The sequence below is a fragment of the Phoca vitulina genome, unplaced genomic scaffold (genome assembly GCF_004348235.1).
Source record: "Phoca vitulina isolate PV1807 unplaced genomic scaffold, GSC_HSeal_1.0 scaffold28, whole genome shotgun sequence".
Classification (NCBI taxonomy): domain Eukaryota; kingdom Metazoa; phylum Chordata; class Mammalia; order Carnivora; family Phocidae; genus Phoca; species Phoca vitulina.
In genome coordinates this window covers 15,780,617-15,799,241 of record NW_022589731.1, presented here as the reverse complement: position 1 = coordinate 15,799,241, position 18,625 = coordinate 15,780,617, and the positions used below count along the sequence as shown (strand labels likewise).

At 51.8% G+C, this 18,625-nt stretch overlaps 1 protein-coding gene across 2 annotated transcripts in view; it reads right to left on the bottom strand.

The window, feature by feature from the left end:
* Positions 1-18,625, bottom strand: part of GRK5 (G protein-coupled receptor kinase 5) — a 206,230-nt gene that overhangs the window by 61,194 nt on the left and 126,411 nt on the right. For both annotated transcript variants that reach the window (XM_032423099.1, XM_032423100.1), the window contains exon 3: positions 671-783. In XM_032423099.1, the coding sequence (XP_032278990.1) occupies positions 671-783 (113 nt within the window). The remainder of the gene's footprint in view (positions 1-670; positions 784-18,625) is intronic.

Here is an 18,625-nt window from a genome sequence, read left to right as displayed (position 1 = left end):
CTGTTCTAGGCAGGGGTGAATGGGAAGCCCAGGGTCCTGGCCTCAGGGAACTTGCATTCTAGCGGAAAAGTAGACAGTAAATAAGAACACAAACACATGGGGCACCTGGGTGGCTCAGTTGGTTGGGCGACTGCCTTCGGCTCGGGTCATGATCCTGGAGTCTCGGGATCGAGTCCCGCATCGGACTCCCTGCTCGGCGGGGAGTCTGCTTCTCCCTCTGATCCTCCCCCCTCTCATGTTCTCTCTCTCTGTCTCATTCTCTCTCTCAAATAAATAAATAAAATCTTTAAAAAAAAAAAAAAAAAGAACACAAACACAAGCTTCGGAATTTTAGAAAATGGGTTTTCAGCTAGGAGGGGTCATGGAATCTAAGTGTTACCTTGGGATGTTATCCAACTTCCCCAGATGCTGCCTCGCGTAGTAACCCAGGCTCCCAGAATCAGACAATTGACAGGGCTTCCCTTTAAAGCAGCAATAACTGAGGCCCAGAGAGGGAGGTGGCCCATCCATGGTCACCCGGCTGGGGCAGACTTGCGGACAAGTCTGGAAATTTCTTGAGCAACAATTTCATTCTTCACCCTTCTAAACGATATGGTCTATCTTTTCCTCTGGGCAAAAACAATCACTGATCACAGAGGACCAAAGGGCCTCCCCAGGAGCAGAGACTTACCACTGAGTCCAGGAACTGAATGTAACACTCTAGCCCAGGTCTGGTTTCGCAGAACTGCCGGAAAAGCAGTCTCCCAATTGGCTGCTTGTCACATAAACTGCAGTAATCTCTGTCTGGAAACAAGAAAAGAAGAATGTGGTGAGATGCAGGAGAGAGCTAGGGAAGGCCATCCAATCAACGCACACCTGTACTCAGAGCCCCAGAGGGTTGGAGCAAGATGACTGGCAAACTCTCAGGACCCCTTATTTATCTCCAAGCTGTGCAGACTCAGAGGGGAGAAGGGCGGTTTAGAGGAAGGCACCAGTTATGCCCCAACCTCTAGTTCTTAGCCCACTCCCCCTTTCCGATGCCCTGACTCCTGTATGCCAGATGTCAGCAGTTCTGGGGAGGGTGACTCTACCCCGCTGGATGGCCAATCACCATGTCACACTGCCCACTTACTGACTGGATAAGGGTGGCAGGCATGTGACCCAAGCCAGTTCCAGTCGGAGTGGACCACAGACTGTGCCTGGGCACGCTGAGCAGAAATGCCCTCCCTTCCTCTGGGGGCTGGGGTGCATGGGTGCGAGGCCAAGGTCTAATGCAGTGCTCTTGACACTGCAAGGGAAGCTGCTATGATGACGAGGCTCACACACAGAGGAGGTCAGAGCTGAGAAAATGACAAAAAGTAAAGTTGGTGTCCTCGTGGTGTCATCAATCTCTGGATCAAACCATGCCTGCAGCTCAAACCACATCTGAAAAGTTTATTTATGAGCTTTGTTTAGGGCAGTTTGAAAAGATTTAAAAATTACTTGTAATTCAAAGCACTTCAAATTATGAAAACCCTGCATCTTCCAGCTGAGGAACTAGAGGCACGGAAACAAGAAGTGACCGGCCCCCAGCCACACAGCAGCCAAGAGAGTTCCAAAGAGGAAATGCAGCGCAAGACTCCAAGCCTGGAGGCCTGGAGACCAGGTGCTAGCCAGTGACTTGCTATGTGACTTCAAGCAACTCACTTGCTCTCTCTGGGCCTCAGTCTTCCTCTGGACAATAAAGGCACATGTTGGAGGTAAGACTGGGGTGTGGGGGGGAAGGTACCTTCTGGCTCTTCCTGCAATGATGCTAAAGCCTCTGTTGGAGGTTCTTCTGGCCAGAAAGATGCTCAATGGACTGACTGAGACATGTTGCCTCTGACCCTCTCAAGCACTGATCATTGGACCTTGGTGCAACTGCATTAGAAACGGTCAGGGGACTTCATGGGGAAACCGGGAAGAGGGTTATAATGACTTCAGGAGAGCAACCTGAACAGAAGGAATGACTATATCCTCGCTGAACGCAGAGGAGGAAAAAGGATAATCATCCCTGGAAAGGGGGTTTCTCTGAAGATAAGGAACACAACAAGGAGATATGAACACAACCATCACGTCCACTCACTTTCACAACCAAAGAAAGAGTTTATCCACAGAAAGTAAAGCCGCGGGGCGCCTGGGTGGCTCAGTCGTTAAGCGTCTGCCTTCGGCTCAGGTCATGATCTCAGGGTCCTGGGATCGAGGCCCGCATCGGGCTCCCTGCTCCGCGGGAAGCCTGCTTCTCCCTCTCCCACTCCCCCTACTTGTGTTCCCTCTCTCGCTATCTCTCTGTCAAATAAATAAATAAAATCTTTAAAAAAAAAAAAAAAGTAAAGCCGTGACTTGTAGGGAGGGTGGTGGCTGTGAGCATGGGCTCTGGAGCCAAACTGCCTGGGTTCAAACGCCAGCCTCACCATGCTCTGCCTGTGTGTCCTGAGGCATCTGACTTAACACTTTCATCCCTCAGTCTCCTCATCTGTAAACTGGGGACACTAATCATACCTGAGGATTAAATAAGACAATGCATAGAAAAGACTCAGAATAGAACCTAACATATAGATAATGCTTACTAAACACCATCCGCTATCACCGAGTTTGCGGGTCTCTCGGTCTATTCTGTCTCCATTCCTTCAAGGAATCTCCGTTCTCTGAGACTGTAAAAATCCAGCCCTAGGCTCTAAGGGAGCCTCACTATGGGCACGTGACCCAGTTCTAGCCAACCAGAGCCCTCATCTCCCAGCCACATGATAGGGTGAAGGATGGGCACATGATTCAGCCCTAGCCAATCAGAGATCCCCATTTTTACCACAATGATAGGTTCAGAAACAGACATGTGACTTGGCCCCAGCCAATCAGAGCCCCCTTTCTCCAGGCCACAATGATAGGTTCAAGGCACATGACCTGAGTGGGTAGGAGTCTTCTAGAAGTTAAGGGAGAGATGCTTGCTTCTCCCTGGGATGCCAAGGTGTTAGGATCAGTCAACTAAGAGCTGCCACAACTGTCTTTCCCACTAGGCAGTGAGAACCCACAGAGAGTGAAACAGGGGAAGGTGGGGTTGAATGCAGAAGAAAGAAACCCCACACTGCCAACATCACAGGAGCCCCTGAAGCCAGCCTCACCGAGGCCAGCCTGGTGCCTGCCCAATTATTTACCTGACAGAGTGCTGAAGTCAGTCGGTGTTGGGTTTTTGTCTATTTGCAACTCGAAGAGCAAGTGACTAGGCGTACAGGCTGGAGAGTTTTACAGCCCACTTCTCTCATGGGTAAACTGCCCAAGGGCAGCAACTTTATGTGGGGACCCACCAGTTCTAAGTACAGTGTGTGTAAGAAGGCACTCAAACATTTCTCATTCTCTCCTGAATGGATACTCTGATCAACATGGATAGCCACCTTCAAGTTCCCTTCTTGATCCCCTTGGTTTGGGGGCTGAAACTAGCCTTGGACTGTTGCCTTAACTCGCTTACCTTTCCACGCACAGATGGTTCACAAATAGCCATTCCAACAAACATTTAACCCACCTCAGTGTGGGCCAGAATTGGTGGGGTGGGGGTGGGGAATGGGATGCAGTCCCAGCCCTCAGGAAGCTTGGATTCTGTTGGAAGGGGTGGAGTGTGTGGGTGAGCAGACAAGATCCCAAGTGACAGTAATAAAATGTCAAGTTAGATGAGTGTTATCATCAGCCACAGTAGGGAATCTGGGAAGGAGGGAGCTGAGAGGGTGACAGGTCTGTAGCTCGCACCTGTTAGCGTGACACCCTGTAGATACAGCCTGCATTCTCACTGCCTCCCACTCGACCTGATCCCCCCCACCCTGAGGTGAGGAAAACAAACTTCCTCACCCTTTCCCAATCAGCTGAACCTCCCCAGCACAAACACAGAAAGAAAGTAAATTACCTACTGTCAAACTCCAGTTTTATTCAATTATGGCAGAGAGAACTGCACGGCTTAATGTGATTTGAGCAATGTGCCCCTCCCCATTTCCAAAAGCAATTAAGAGATTTCATGTACCATACTGTGATTCCTTAAGGGTTCATCTGACAGGAGTTTTCCTCTCCATATGGCATTTGCTGTCAGTATGGAAACAAGGCTGTTATAAACTCACAGCACAGTAAACACCATGTGATTCCAACACAAGCTGTCAGCACCTCAGTTCCGTGCCTCTCCCAGCTGTACAGAGGATCCCAGGCAAGAAAGCCACTCACTGGAAGCCCAGAACGAGATAAAAGAATCAGTAATCATCTATTTGGATTCTTTTCTCAGGCTTATATAAAGATAAATGGTCCTATCTTCTGAGGAGGCATTGCCATCGCCACCAACAAAATCAGAGTGCGACATTTGCAGTTCCTTTAGAAATGAAGAACGAGGGCATAGAAGGGAGACTAGGAATTTGGAAATTGATCAGAGTGACGGGAGGAGATGTAAATTGCCAAGCGCAAACCCAAGGTGTGGGTCGCTTCTGCAAAGTAAGATGACGTAAGTTGGAAGCTTGGGGAGGTCTGTAATACATCTTCAGAGCGGACCCTTCCTTCTTGGTTTCTACAGAAGCCTTCCTGTCATTTAAATCCAGCTTGTAGGGCCCTGCCCACACCCCTCCTCTGAAGTGCAATCTGTTGGGTGTGGTGGGGAGGGCCGTCCAGGAAAGAAGGGCAGAGCTTTTTCTCTCTGTCTCTGAATCTCTCTATCTTTCAGGCTGATAGAGCCCTGGGATGTTATGCACACAGCCATGCATGTGCTGTCCACACACACACACACATACACACCAGCTCTTCTAGAACATGAAAACCCTGCTTTGGCCTACGTGCTTCATTGGCCCTTCCCTCCAAGCCAGAAAGAAGCTGTCATTATATAAGTTATGAGGGGGAATCAGGCTCCTCTATCCCAAAGTATCCACCAATCATGTAATTATTTTACTCTTGTGGGTCCTTCATCTAACAAACTGTCTTCCAAGGTCTCCTGATTTTTGATACAAGAAGGTTCCTTCAACTTTAAGACTCTCTTCTTGAATTCAACAACTGGAGGGTATGTGGATGAGTGGAAGGAAGCACACCTTATATTTACTGGCAGGTTAATGATCCAGTAACAGGCTTAGAGTTAAGAGCTGGTGGTCAGTTAGGACCAAGAATGGGGGTGTGGCCTTTGTGATGTGACATCTGACCTTGGTCGTGGTAACAGAGGTCCAGTGGACATGGCAAACTGAAGCATATCTAGAGGAAGGTGACTAGAAATGGGGAAGGGTCTATGAAGCCCCTTATAAGCTCTAGGACACTGAGCTGTGCCCTTGATCAAAAGGCAGAGTGCCCCAGGGAGGGGCTGGGTTCACTGTGCACCCAGGAGTGTGGTGGGAGGTAATATGTTGCAAAAGCAGGCTGGGCCCAGGAAACAGCTAGGATCCAAGTCCAAGGAGACTGGATGGAATCAGTGTCCCATCAGAGACCAGTGATTTTAGAGCACATGCGATTCAAGTAGAGTCCACAGAAAGGTGAATGACAATGGGTGGGGAGCAGGGAGCCTGAGACATGAACAGAGGAGGTCCCTCGTTGGGGAGCCACTGCTGTATGGATAGGGAGGGCGCAGTCCCTGTGGTAGGAATCCTGCTTTGGTGATGAGCTGGACGGAACTGGCTTTAAGAAAACCACATATGTTCATTGGTGTCTTCAAGGGTTTGACACCTCCCGAGCATGCCCATGAATAGGAAGGCAGGATCACCACGCTCTCCTGTAACACTGAACTGAATTCCAGCCATGCCTTCAGACAGAACCATTTCTTCCCAGCAGATAGTCCCTTTAGCAAACTGACAGATGCTTGCTGAACCCCTCATGGGCACTGTGTTCTGGGCCTTGTTATGAGCATCCCTTAGAGCAGACAAGGCCACCACAGACTTTGTCTTTGTCCTAAGCAGTCTGCTTAGCAGTCAGGGCAGGAAGGAGGCATGTTCACAGACCGGGCTAGTGAGAGAAGCCACCTAACAGTGTCCATGAAACAAAATTGCATAAGGTAGGCCTGCTGGGAATGTTCGGGAAGGTGTCCCAGCACAGATTGCTCTTGTGATGTTGGGCCCGTGCCAGGGGTGATGCCCATGGGAGAGCGCCCTGACAGCAATGCCGGCAGAGGCTGAGTGCTGGGGAGCAGAAGGAGAAGGTCAAAGCCAGAGAAATGGGGCCAGAAGTTGGGGGCAAGGAGAAGCTACAGTGAGGAGGTAAGTCCATGTGAGAAGCCAGGAGGGCCAGGAGGGCATGGCAAAACATGGGGGAAGGTGTGTTAGGGCAAGAATTCAGAGCTAGGTCTGTGACCACTGCAGGGAGCCAGTGGGTAGATCTTCCAGAATGGCTTAAAGTATTCAAAGGTTCCTCAAAAAATTACAAATAGAATGACCATATGATCCAGCATTACCACTTCTAGATATTTATCCAAAAGAACGGAAACCAAGATTTCAGAGATACCTGCACTCCATGCTCATTGGGACACTCTTCACAATAGCCAAGATGTGGAAACAATCTAAATGTTCATCGACCAATAGATGGGTTTTCTAAATGTAGCATATACATACAATGGAATATTATTCAGCCTTAAAAAGGAAGGAAATCCTGCCACAGGTGGGAAAACATGGAAGGATCTTGAGGTGCTAAGTGAAATAAGCCCATCACAGAAGCACAAATACTTTATGATTCCACTTCTATAAGGTATCTAAAATACACAAACTCTTAGAAACAAGGGTAAAATGGTGGTTGCCAGGGGCTCGGGGAGAGGGAAGTGGGGAGAGGTTGTTCAATGGGTATAAAGTTTTAGTCCTGCAGGATGATTAAATTCTAGAGCTCTCCGGTGCCACGTCATGCCTAGAGCTAACAATACTGTATTGTGCACTTAAAATTTTATTAAGAGGGTAGATCTCATGTTCAGTGTTCTTACAGTAATTTTTTAAAAAGAGAATGGCTTAAAAATATAAAGAGAAAGTGATAGTTGCTTGGGGATGGGGAGTGAGGCAAGAAGGGACAGGAATCAGAATGTAGTGTTAACTGAGGGTGTCAGCAAATACATTTACTTGGTAATGAACATAACTGCCTGGGAGTACCCATGCAAGCCTGCAGGCACGTGCATATGGAAATGCAACAAGCATGTCCTGAGGTCTAGGCACCGCCAGGTCACTTTCAGTTCTACCCTACACAGGTCAGGCATGATGCTTACCAAGTTACAAGACAAGGGCCCTGTCCTCGCCACGACCGCCTCGTGGTGCTGGGTGCTGAGCTCAGAGCCTCTCCTTGTAAGAAGCCACTCATGGGGGCACCCGGGTGGCTCAGATGGTTAAGCGTCTGCCTTCAACTCAGGTCATGATCCCAAGGTCCTGGGATCGAGTCCCGCATCAGGCTCCCTGCTCAGTGCAGAGCCTGCTTCTCCCTCTCCCTCTGCCATTCCCTTTGCTTGTGCTCTTCTGTCTATCTCTGTCAAATAAATAAATAAAAATCTTTAAAAAAAAAAAAAAAGAAGCCACTCACGGTACCACTATCTCAGGGCTACTGTAAAGGACAGCAGCTAGAGACTAAATGTTCGTGTCTCCCCAGATTCATACACAGAAACCGAATCCCCACTGTGATGGCATCTGGAGGCGGGACCTTTGGGTGATTAGATCATGAGGGTAGAGCTCTCCTGCGTGGGATTCGCGCCCTTATAAAAGAGACTCCTGGGACTTCCCTCACCCCTTCTGCCACGTGAGGACACAGCAAGAAGCTGGTCCTTTATGAACCAGAAGGCAGGCTCTCACCAGACAGCAAATCTGCCAGCACCTCGATTTTGGACTCCCAGCGTCCACAACGGTGAGAGATACGCGTCCGTTGTTTAAAATACCCAGTATGAGGTGCTCTGTTATAGCAGCCAGAGTGGACTAATGTGCCCTATAGTCTTGGGCAAGTCTCCTGACCAGGGGCCCAGGCGCCTCACGTCTCCCACTCCCACGGTCTCAGCACTCAGCAGGCCCCACATAAGCTGTAGCCTCTAGGCCAGATCGTAGCTCCTCTAGAAGACGCAAGAAATGGTGGCTTTTACTTCTCTGAAGGTTCAGAAAGAAAATGGGAGGCGGCCGGTGAAAGGGGACTTGACTCCACATCACCGAAGAAGGCCAAAGCCGCCCCTCCTGTGGCTGAGCCATGGACTCCCAGCTCGGAGAGGGCAGGGGCCAGGGCTCTGCCGGCCTCCTCTGCCTCACTTGGAGCCTCGCTCTCACAGAGAAGCCACATGTCCCCACAGCACGTGGCCGAGGTTAGACTCTCACAACCCAGTCAATGCCTTCAAGACTCCTAACCCCTTGTGGACTCAGAAACAGGAATGTTATCAATAGTGAAGAGAAAGAAATGCTGTCACTGTTTTCATTCTTTTCGAGTGACACGAAATGGGAACATACTTTCTTAATTAAGAGCTGTGGTATGCGGACGCTTGGAGGGCAACCAGATTTTCCCAACTGAAGGCCAGAACACAGGCGGCAAGGACAGCGTGGCTCCCCTCAGAAGGCCACAAACCCAAGTGAGCGAGGCCGCCACCCCCTCCCCGGCTGGGAGAGTTGGCGTCTGTCCCTTGCTTGCTTGTGGATGGGGAGCAAGAAGTCATGGCTTGGGGGGTGGGGTGTCGCTGACTGGAACCTGCTTGGGACTGATTTCATTGTTGCCCCAGGCACTCCTTGAACTGGGGCCAATGAAAATGCACGTTTCCATTTCAGAAGTAAGAGCAAGAAAGGCGGCTTCCTGAGGAAATGGAAACGCTAACACGGCTAACACCGGAGCCCTTGGAAATGAAACCACATGTTTATTGTATGTGGGGGGTGGGGGGGTCCAAAAGCGATTTCTGGAACCATCTTTCTACCAACTGGAGGTTTATATTAGTTTGCAATATTTCATTTTTATTTTATTTTATTTAACATTGTTTTTCCAAAGTACCAGGGGTGGGTTGTTGCTTTTTGTCTTTTGGGTTTTTTTCTTTTGTTTTGTTTTGTTTTCATTTTCTGTTTTTTCGAGGGGTGGGGAGGGGCTGATAGGTCCTAAGGCAATTTAGGAAAACAGATGTGAGGAGACTAGATTAGGCAGGGGCCATGAGCCCTTCACTTTGCCGTACTCCAGGTCTAAAACAATAAACAGAAAAGTGATTTGAAAACAGCTTTCTCCTAAAAATTCCTGCCAAAGCTGGAAAAAACAATCGAGTACTCTAAGGAAAAAGCTCTCTGACGTTTGAAAGGCGAGATAGCATCACGGATAACGGCAATTCTTCACAGCCCACCTCTTGGAAGGAGCAAGAGAGGAGAAGGGAAACATTTGGTATTTGGTTAGCAACAGCTGAGTGGGTTCCTACTGCTTCAGGAGAGATGTTTTCATGTGAAAAGAAAGTGACATATGGCACATTGCACAAACACACCCAAGCCAAGCCCCATCTTCCTGTGCCTTTTGTCCCCCTCGTCTGGTCTGGGGTTTTACTGAGACTCTGGGAAGGAGCTGGGGGCTGAGCTGGACAGTGCACAGAGCATTTGCCTTCACCGCGGGGCCCTCTGGGCCTTAATGGGGCCCCGGAGTCAGGCAGTGACCTCTCCCTTACCATCAAGGCCAGGAAAAGCAAACAATTCAGATATTCCCGAGCAGCGGTAATGAAACGAAGAGTCGGGTGGGTAACCGGAGGAGTCGGCGGTGGCGGTGGACCTGGGGACAGCCAGGTAGACCGAGGTACCACAGGCAGTAGCTGGGATGAGTCGGGGGCCGAGGCGGGACTCGGGTTCCAGGCCTGGCTCTTTCACCCGCCATCTCCAGATGAGAGGCCCGAACCCTGCGCTCTGAGCCCTCTCCTACACTGGAAGCCCACCACTCCGTGATCAGAAGCCTTCCTTCCATGCCAGCCAGCACCAGGTGAGCATGACAACCAAGAGGTCGGCAGAAAGGCACCTGCTACATCAGCAGTGCGGGCTCTGGAAATGGCCAGGCAAAAAGGGGGCACGCCAGTGTGTGGCCTCTGGTTCTTTCTATTTCTCTAGATTTTCAATATTTTTATAAACGAAGGGAACACAACTATTCTAAAAACACAGCTGCGGGGCATCTGGGTGGCTCAGTCATTAAGCGTCTGCCTTCGGCTCAGGTCATGATCCCAGGGTCCTGGGATCGAGCCCCGCATCAGGCTCCCTGCTCCGCGGGAAGCCTGCTTCTCCCTCTCCCACTCCCCCTGCTTGTGTTCCCTCTCTCGCTGTGTCTCTCTCTGTCAAATAAATAGATAAAATCTTAAAAAAAAAAAAACCCACAGCTGCAAAACCACTGAGGCCAAGGAGGCCCTCGGAAGCAAAGGAACTGTAGCCACCAGACATGACCCCCTTTTAGGTGCAAGGCCTGGGTCACAAGCAGGTGCTCAGCACTCTGTGTTCACCCCCAGTGGCCTGTGATGGAACCTTCTGGAAAGCTGGGACCAGGCCTGCAGTGGTACCAGCCACTGGGACAGCTCCATCAGTGGTGGATGCTCTCCCTTCTTGGTGACCCAGGGCCCTCCCTCGCTCCACTCTGCTCACAACCGTCCTGAGGACGCTATCCTCTACGGTCACATTCTAGAATTTCTACAAGCATTTTTTTCCCTCCTTGAAAAGAAATTTCCATGCAGGTACAGGCAGTTTTAGAAACTGAAATACCCAGGCCACGCCCGGGCCAACTGCATCAGATCTCTGGAGATGGGGTCAGTGGTGTTAAAGCTCCCAGGGTGACCCCTGCTCTGTGCTTGCTGTAAGGTCTAGCTCACTGTTCATCCCCAGCCCCCGGACCAGAGCCTGGCTGGAGCAGAGAACAGGTGTAGGTGGCAGCAAACAAATGATGGAACAGGCAGATGAATGAATCAATGTCATGTGGAGGCCACTGGCTTCCAAATGGGGGAGTAGCAGTCTCGGGCCCACACTCCCTCGACACACCCCCAGTGGTTAATGTGCCAGAAATGAAGGTCTCCCTGTGGCAACTAGATGATAGAGTTGTTGCTAGTGGGGGCCTCAGTCCAAGGGAAACAAAAGGGCTCGGGGTGCCCGGGCCCGAGGCAACGCTGGTCAGGCTGAGTGCTGCACTCAGAGGGGAAGCCGCGGTGGGTCCAGATCCCCTGGAAGCGAGGTGGGCCTGAACGTGGTGCCCTGCCTGACTCACTGCTTTCCAGAAAGCTCAGCCAGGGCCATGAGAATGGGGCCAGGGGACTGAACTTTGCCTCCAGCTCCTTCTCTGACCCCTGTATGACCTCAGACCCATCACTGTCCCTGGACTTTGGTTTCCCCTTCTACAAAATGAGCCTGATGAATGACAGGAGCTTCAGTGTCCCACCTCCCAACGTGGTAGTCCCCCAGGGAGACTGTGAGGAGCCTGGTGGGGATGGAGACACCGCAGGGCATGGCGCCTTTCTCCGACATCAGAGCTCCAAGTAGAGCACACACCTTTGGAGTCCTTAGGCCCACAAAGCTGCCTTCCCACCCACATCTGCACAGTGGCCAGAGCAGGAACAGAGCAAGCATGAGCTTAAAGGCAGCGCTTCCAGAAGGCCCAGGAAGGGTGCTGTCTGGGGGCCAGGAGCCCTGGCTCCCGTAGCAGCCTGCTACAGTTTGCTGTGAGGCCCTGGGGTTGTTACTCCCCATCTCTGTGCCTCAGTCTCTCTTGAGCGCTCTTCCAGTTTACCCTTGGATGGCAATGCCCCACCCACCCTTACTGTGAGCTGCCGTGGCCTGGGCGGTGTGGGGGCTCTGAAGCCTCGGCGCCTGGGCCATCCAGGGCCCTGGGGACTGGCTTCACCTGGAGCTATGAGCTAATGAAGCAAAAGCCACGGGAGGGCGGGGCCAGGAAGTGGCGGGGCCAGCGGGGGCCAAGGCAAACAGCAGCCTCTGTGCAGAGAGGCGGCCCTGCTTCTTCCCGGGCCAGGGGCCAGGGCCCAGTGAGGCTCACAGCTGTGCTGGCCAAAGGCACTTGAGAAATAAATGCCCAGGCAACGGATGATCTCCTGAAGGTCCAGATGTCTCAGGGTCTGAAGACCCCAGCTACAATGAGCGCCATCAGGGAGTCAGCCAACCTTAGTTTGTGCACTCCTGGGGACAAGGAAGCACTTCACCTGCAAAGTGTCCAGCACTCTTTATCAACATCACATTAAGAGTCCATTCTTATTTTGAGGCCAGACCTGTCCTCCTGTAAGACCTGCTCCTTGGTCCTCATTCTTGGGAATCAGAGGACAAACGTTAGGTGGCAGGTATTCTCTGCTCCTGGACTCCTCTCTCAGGTAAACCTCTGGTTTCCCCCAGATGCTTCCTTGTGACTCCTAGAATACCAGCCACCTGACACACCCAAACTCTGTTTCCCCGAGGAACGGAGTTGGGAGGCCTCGGCCTGCTGGAACCTGATCCAGGTTTTTGGTAATTAAACATGAGACAATGTCAACAAATCCCATCAAGCCATCTTTGCCTAAGTCAGCCCCAGAGCCAAGAGGGGCTAGAGTGGGGGAGACAGGCCTGTTCGTGGGCACACAGAGTTCACCCAATGCCCCTGTTCCAGACAAGAGACAGGAGAGGCACGTTGCTTCTGCAGAAACGGACACAGAGAAAGCTGGAGTCTCAATTCAGACTTTGCTCAGCTGAGTTATAGCTCAGGGGTGTCCGGATTTTAGATATGGATTTTTATAGCATTTGGCAGAGCTGGTTTTCAGAAAGAGATGACTTTTGGGCCAGACAGTGGCTTTCCCACTTCGCCACCTGATGGATGGTACTAATCATAGAATCAGTAAGAGCTAACGTGGATGGGCGCTTGCTGTCCACCAGGCCCCTTGCTAGGCATCTTACATACTTGTCTCCTGCAGGCCTCAGAAGAGGCCTAGGAAAAGCCTGCTATGATCAACCTGTTTCAGATGAGGCCAAAAAATGAGGCCCTGAGGATTAGCACCAGGCCACGGAGCAGCAAATAACAGAGGATCTGAGCTCAGCTCCTCCTGATCCTAGAACAACTGTTCTGGAACTTTTAGCTCCTAGGGATCCACAGCGGCAGCAGGCAAGGACCTGGGACCCTGAGAGGTGGATGACATCTCACCAATGATACCATCTGGCAACCTCTGGGGGCCCACAGCGGAGGGAGCACCCTTGTAACGTGGTATGTAATGTGGGTATGTAACGTGGACATACCCAGTGGCCATCCCGCTTCCGTGGGCCCAGGGCTGCTGTGCACACGGTGCCTGGGAGCTCCAGTCACACACTAAGGACTAGAAAAGCCATGACAACGCAGTGGCTGGCGATCAGCTGGACAGTTACACTCCGCAGGCTGGGCCTGCACAGGAGGATTATTGGGAATGCCCTCTCCCCTCCTCCTCCTCCTCCAGAACACCTGACCCAAGTATGCTGTGCCCTCCCTGGCTGCGAGCTCCTTCAGCTCCGAGGCCTGCAGCACACCTGTGATCACGTAACTTACGTGCCGCCTCATTCCTCTGGCCGCTGTCCTCGGGGGGGCCTTGGCTCCTCGGCCGGGCTGTGAAGTCCCGCTCCACTGCCACCCCCTCTGCAGAGTCTGGGACATTCTGGACACCATGAGGTCACCAATGAATATACGACGGACTAAAGCAGGAACAGCCATGAGGAAAGTTATTCACTAGGATCCTGTTTACACTTCTTTTGTCAAAACAAATCCTTTGCTCCTTGAAGATAGAAGTCTTAAAGTCCTCGGTGTCTAGAAGTAAATGCTTGGCTTTTAATAGGGTGTTGGGACTGCATTTCATAGCACATTCCTGGGCGCGGACCTACATGGAGGCAAGTCCTTAAGCCAACAGGACAGAAGTCCAAGCAGGGCTGGACCCAACTTGGAGCAGGCAGGGCCCCGGCCGCCTTGTTCCCACATACCCCGGCACCTAGCACAGAGCCTGGCAGGGAGCCAGCACACGGTAACATCTGACGAGCGAATGAAGAGAACACATTAACTACCTAACTCGTCCATTTGCTTGGTCCGGGCTAGATTCTAACATACTTGTTTCCACATTCTTCCCTGTGCTGGGGTCACGTTAATGAATGGATCTGCCCCATGGGAAACAGAGCCCCTTTCCAGCACAGACATCGAGCCACCTCCCCTTCACAATGCAATAATGTCACAGCTGGAGAAAGGACATGGCACAGAGCATGGTCCGAGACCTGGCAGAAAACCTGAAGGAAAGCCAGTCCACAGCCTGCCCTCCCAGACAGGGAAACTGAGGCCCGGGTGGGGAAAGGGTCTCATCTTATTCATCACCCCAGGACTTGCTCAGCTGCCTCAGTCGCTCGCAGGCCCTGGAGTAGTGTGGACGGGGAGCGAAAGTCCTCTAGTAAAACTCAAAGACCCTCACCCAAGAGTCCCCCCCCGCCCAGGTCTGGCACAGAGAGAGGCCCAGTCAAGCCTCTCAAAACTCCCTCTTGGCATCTGGCACTTTGAGCGCCGTGAAGTATAGCTGCTTGTCAGCCTGAAGGCCTGTAATCGATGCCACACAGGTGCCTCATATAAATTTTCAGGGGCCGTCTCCACATGGAGCCAAGTAGACGCTTTTAATTGTCAAGAAGAAAAAAAGCAAAAGACCTCATGCATTTTCATTTTTAGCTAAGTACAAGGGCACAATCAGTTTGCCAGCATGCAGTACCACCTCTTGCCAAAAACCACTTATTTTAAACTAAAGCTTTCTCAGCCATCCAAGTACAGAATCAAAGCATGCAGGACCCGAATGCACATGCTTTTCTTTTGTCCCTTCTTTCTTTCTTTCTTAAGAGCCCCACATATCTCTTAGCTGTCTAGACCACGCAAGCTACGGCTCAGCCTGGAACATGGCCCTCTGTTAATGCTTTTTCTCTTCCCTCTGGCTCCAGGCTCGTAATAGACATTTTGACAAACATTTAACTGATGCTAAGCCTCATAGGTATCCTCCTCAGCTACTCAGCACAAGACAGATAGCTGGGAACAGAAAAAAAAAAAAAAAAAAAAGATTGGGATGATCAGAAAACACCCCTATTTCTAACTGGTCTGAAAATGTAACCCACAATGGCTGTTTGTTTTAAATTATTCCTTGCCAAGAACAATGTTCGGATGATAGAAAAATTCCACACTGGAACCTCCAATGCTTACTTATTTTTCCTTCTGAGCACCTGCATGGAAAAGCAGCTTTGTTCAGAAAATGTAAGCAGTAAAAGGGATGGGAGAACTCTCAGCAGCTCCTATTCAGCATGCTGCACCAGAAAGCCTCTGAGGACGTCTTACCGGGGACCTGGGCCCTGACAGGCCAGGCTGTGACTGCATTTTGCTCTAGCTGAGTCAGGGCCAGGAGGTGACCAGAGCATCGCAGGAGGAAGGCAGAGACCCTTCCTTGCAGACAGGGTCCGCATGGGGGCCAGCGGCGGACAAACCGGACCTACGCATCGTTGGAACCAAGTCAGGAATGTATGTGGCACAGCCCAAGTGACCCACCACTAGGACGGAATCCAGTTCCTCCCAAAGGGGGCTCGGAATCAGATTTCCAATGGAAGCACAGCTCACAGACGTCATCCACGGTTGGGGTTAAGCCCACAGGATACCCTGAACCTCTGGTCCAGACCAAAACAGCTGCAGAGCTCTACCCTCGAAGGGAATCCTTCTGGACCTGGCTGCCTTCTGGTGGTTGGTCACAGAAGTCTCCAGCGCCCTCATCTTTGCATCCTGGTTTGTTCAGCTCATTAGCTGGGTTGGATCTGATAGGTCAGGGCCCCCTCTCCCATCCTTCCTTTAAGACTGATTTACTGAGCACCTACTTGGTGCCCCATGCTGTGCTAGGCCAGAGGATCAAGCGATCACCAGAAATTCCTAGCACCCCAAGCACCCAAGAAGCCAGTCCAGCTCTGGGCTCTTTCCCTTGGAGCTAACCCAGAACTCCTCCAGGATGAGAAGCAGTGGAGGGGTGAGAGACGGAGGCGGGAACTAATTTCCTAGCCACCTTTGCAGCTGGGTGTGACTAGATGACCACGTTTCCAAAGGAACGTGCCCAGAAACACTGGCTCCAAGTTAGTTCTGGATTATGCCCTTAAAGGGAGAGGGTGTGTGCCTTTCCTTCACTGTCCCCCTTCCTATAGATAGACGCGCCCAGAAGGCAGATGAGTGGGCTGCCATCTGGGACTGTAAGGACAGAGGGACAGAAGAGACTGGAACGGAATGGCCACACAGAACTTCCATAGCAGCCCTAGACCGCTCCCCAAGCCCTGTTCCAGGAGAGAGAAATAGGCTTCTACCACGTCTAAACCAGGGTTAGTCTTCGTCTTTGCTACAGCAGCCAAACCTGTACTTGATCCAACCAACCACGTACTAGCTGTAGGACCTTTCTGAGACGCATTTCTTGGTCCTAAATGGAGATAGCGCTAAAACGCTACGCTACGCTAAAACGACCTACCGCGTAGGGATGGCTCAGTCAAGGCGCTTGGCACGGTGCCTGGCACATGCTAGGCCCTCAGTAAATACTATCCATCCACCATTATTCTAAGGAGCAACCACTGGATATTCCCACACAAATCTCCCGCAGCCGCCCCTTCACTGCCCAACCAGGAAAGAGTGCGAGCACACACTGCCACAGAAGGGTTGACTAGAGCCGATGCTCGCCCACCTGAGCCTCGTCTAGGCGCCGTTTCACACACTCCTTTGCCACAGAGCGGGAGCCTGAGGTTGTCGCTTCCAACACAACGTACCCACCTGACCTCCCCCGACATGAACCGGGTTGCTGTGACTCGGCTCCAAGGGCCCCACGCTCCTTGGGCAGCCCCTACACGTGAGCAAAGAAGGACTGTGTCCCTGATGGAGTTAAGGCACCCAAGTCTCAAAAAAGCTTGGGTTCATTTCTAAAGATGGTGACCCGAAATGCAGAACATTTTTCCTCCCTGTCGAACACAACTCAAGTCTTCCTCCTCTACAATATCCTGGGTCATCCACATTGAAAGAAGATTTTAGTAAGAATTATAGTTCAGATGCTGGAAGGTTCTGAAGTCAACAGAACTGGTTTTGCTGTATATTACATAAAATAAACACTCTGGTTCCAGGAACTCAAGGGAGCACGCTGAGAACCACATTGGTTTTCCCAAGATGCATGTGTTGTGGCCACATCAGACTCGTGTGTCTCTAGGGTCCCCGAAGGGCACCGGCGAGGGGCAATCCCAAGCTGACCACACCAGCCCCTGGGCCGATACTGCCTTTACTTACAAGGGCTGGGAAGGCGGGTGAGGTATGTGCACTTGAGGGGCTGACATGCATGCAGTCTCTGACCCCAGGCTTTACGTAAGTGGCTAAACACAAGATTGTATACAGGGCAACCAAGGGCTTCCTAAGAACTGACATTCCTGTTTTTAAATACTGACTTCCTTCTTGTAGTATCACTGCCCTTGATGGTCACAGAGCACAGAGTGGGGGCAGCCTGCAGCTGGGGCCCACACTTCCAAGAGCTGCCCTTCCAGCTGGAATCCCCTCTGAGCCTCACCCGGTGCCAGGCACCAGCATGGGCCCCTCCAAGGCACTCAACACAGGTGATCTTCGAAATCTGCCCGGGTAAGATTGCTTGATGACTCCCCACCTTCTGCCTGGAAATGAAGCACAAGCCCTGCTCTGTCGGGTTCAGGGCTGTGCTCCCCAGGTCGAGGCCGGGTGCACGGCAGGTTCTCAGAAATGGGAGAATGAATGAATGGTGACCAGGGCTTGCTGAACAAGGGACTGATTTTGATCATGATGAAGATGAGGCCTCCCCATCTAGGCAGTCAGAAGGCGGCAAAGGACATCCACTGACAAATGCATGTGGCCCCCTGTCCACAGTCACCCACCCAGGCACCGGAACACGCCTACGGTAGTGAGCGCATGCGTATTTGGCATCTACTAGGAGCCAAATGCTTAAGACTCCTCTCTCTCACTTAATGCTACCCTGCGGGGTGGAGAGTACTTCCCTCTGGTGCAGCCAGTCTAAGGGACTTGCCCGAGGTCACAAAGCAGCAGTGGAGAGGCTCACCCTTGAGAATCGGAGGGAGCCAGCAACTGCCCTTCCCTTAAGAGGAAGCCATGGTTTCCCACCAGAGACGTAGGGGAGCCACAGGCTCGGAAACACTCAGGGCCTCCACCGGGGAGGAGAGGAGATTCAGGGTGACACGGGGCCTGGGAACAGGGAACAGAGCATGACCCCGAGCAAAGGGCTCTGGGCCAGGTGCAGAGGAAGAAGATAAGGGATGGGAGATGCAGGCAAGGTAAATATTCTCGTAACTAGGGGGCTGCAACCACTTTAAATACTTCAGTATGGAACTATAAGAGGGGGATTTTCCTTCTCCTTCAGGCTGGGGTTTAAACTCTGAAGAGCAACATACTGAACACCTTTGGAGCCCACCAGGGGCCCCAGTGAGCCAGGCTGAGGGACAGACACAAGAGAGGCCAAAGACAGGCTCTGTACCCCCCAAATGTATGGGCTCACAGACTCTTCTTTGGGGAGGGCTGGGCACTGTGGCCTCAATGGAGGAAATGTGAGAAACGGAAAGTTCCACCAAAAGAGCCGCCTCCCTAGCCTCCCTAGCCTCCCCAGCCTCTCCAGGCTCTTCCAGCCTCTCCAGCCTCCCTCAGCCTCCCCAGCCTCTCCAGCCTCCCCCAGCCTCTCCCAGCCTCTCCAGCCTCCCCCAGC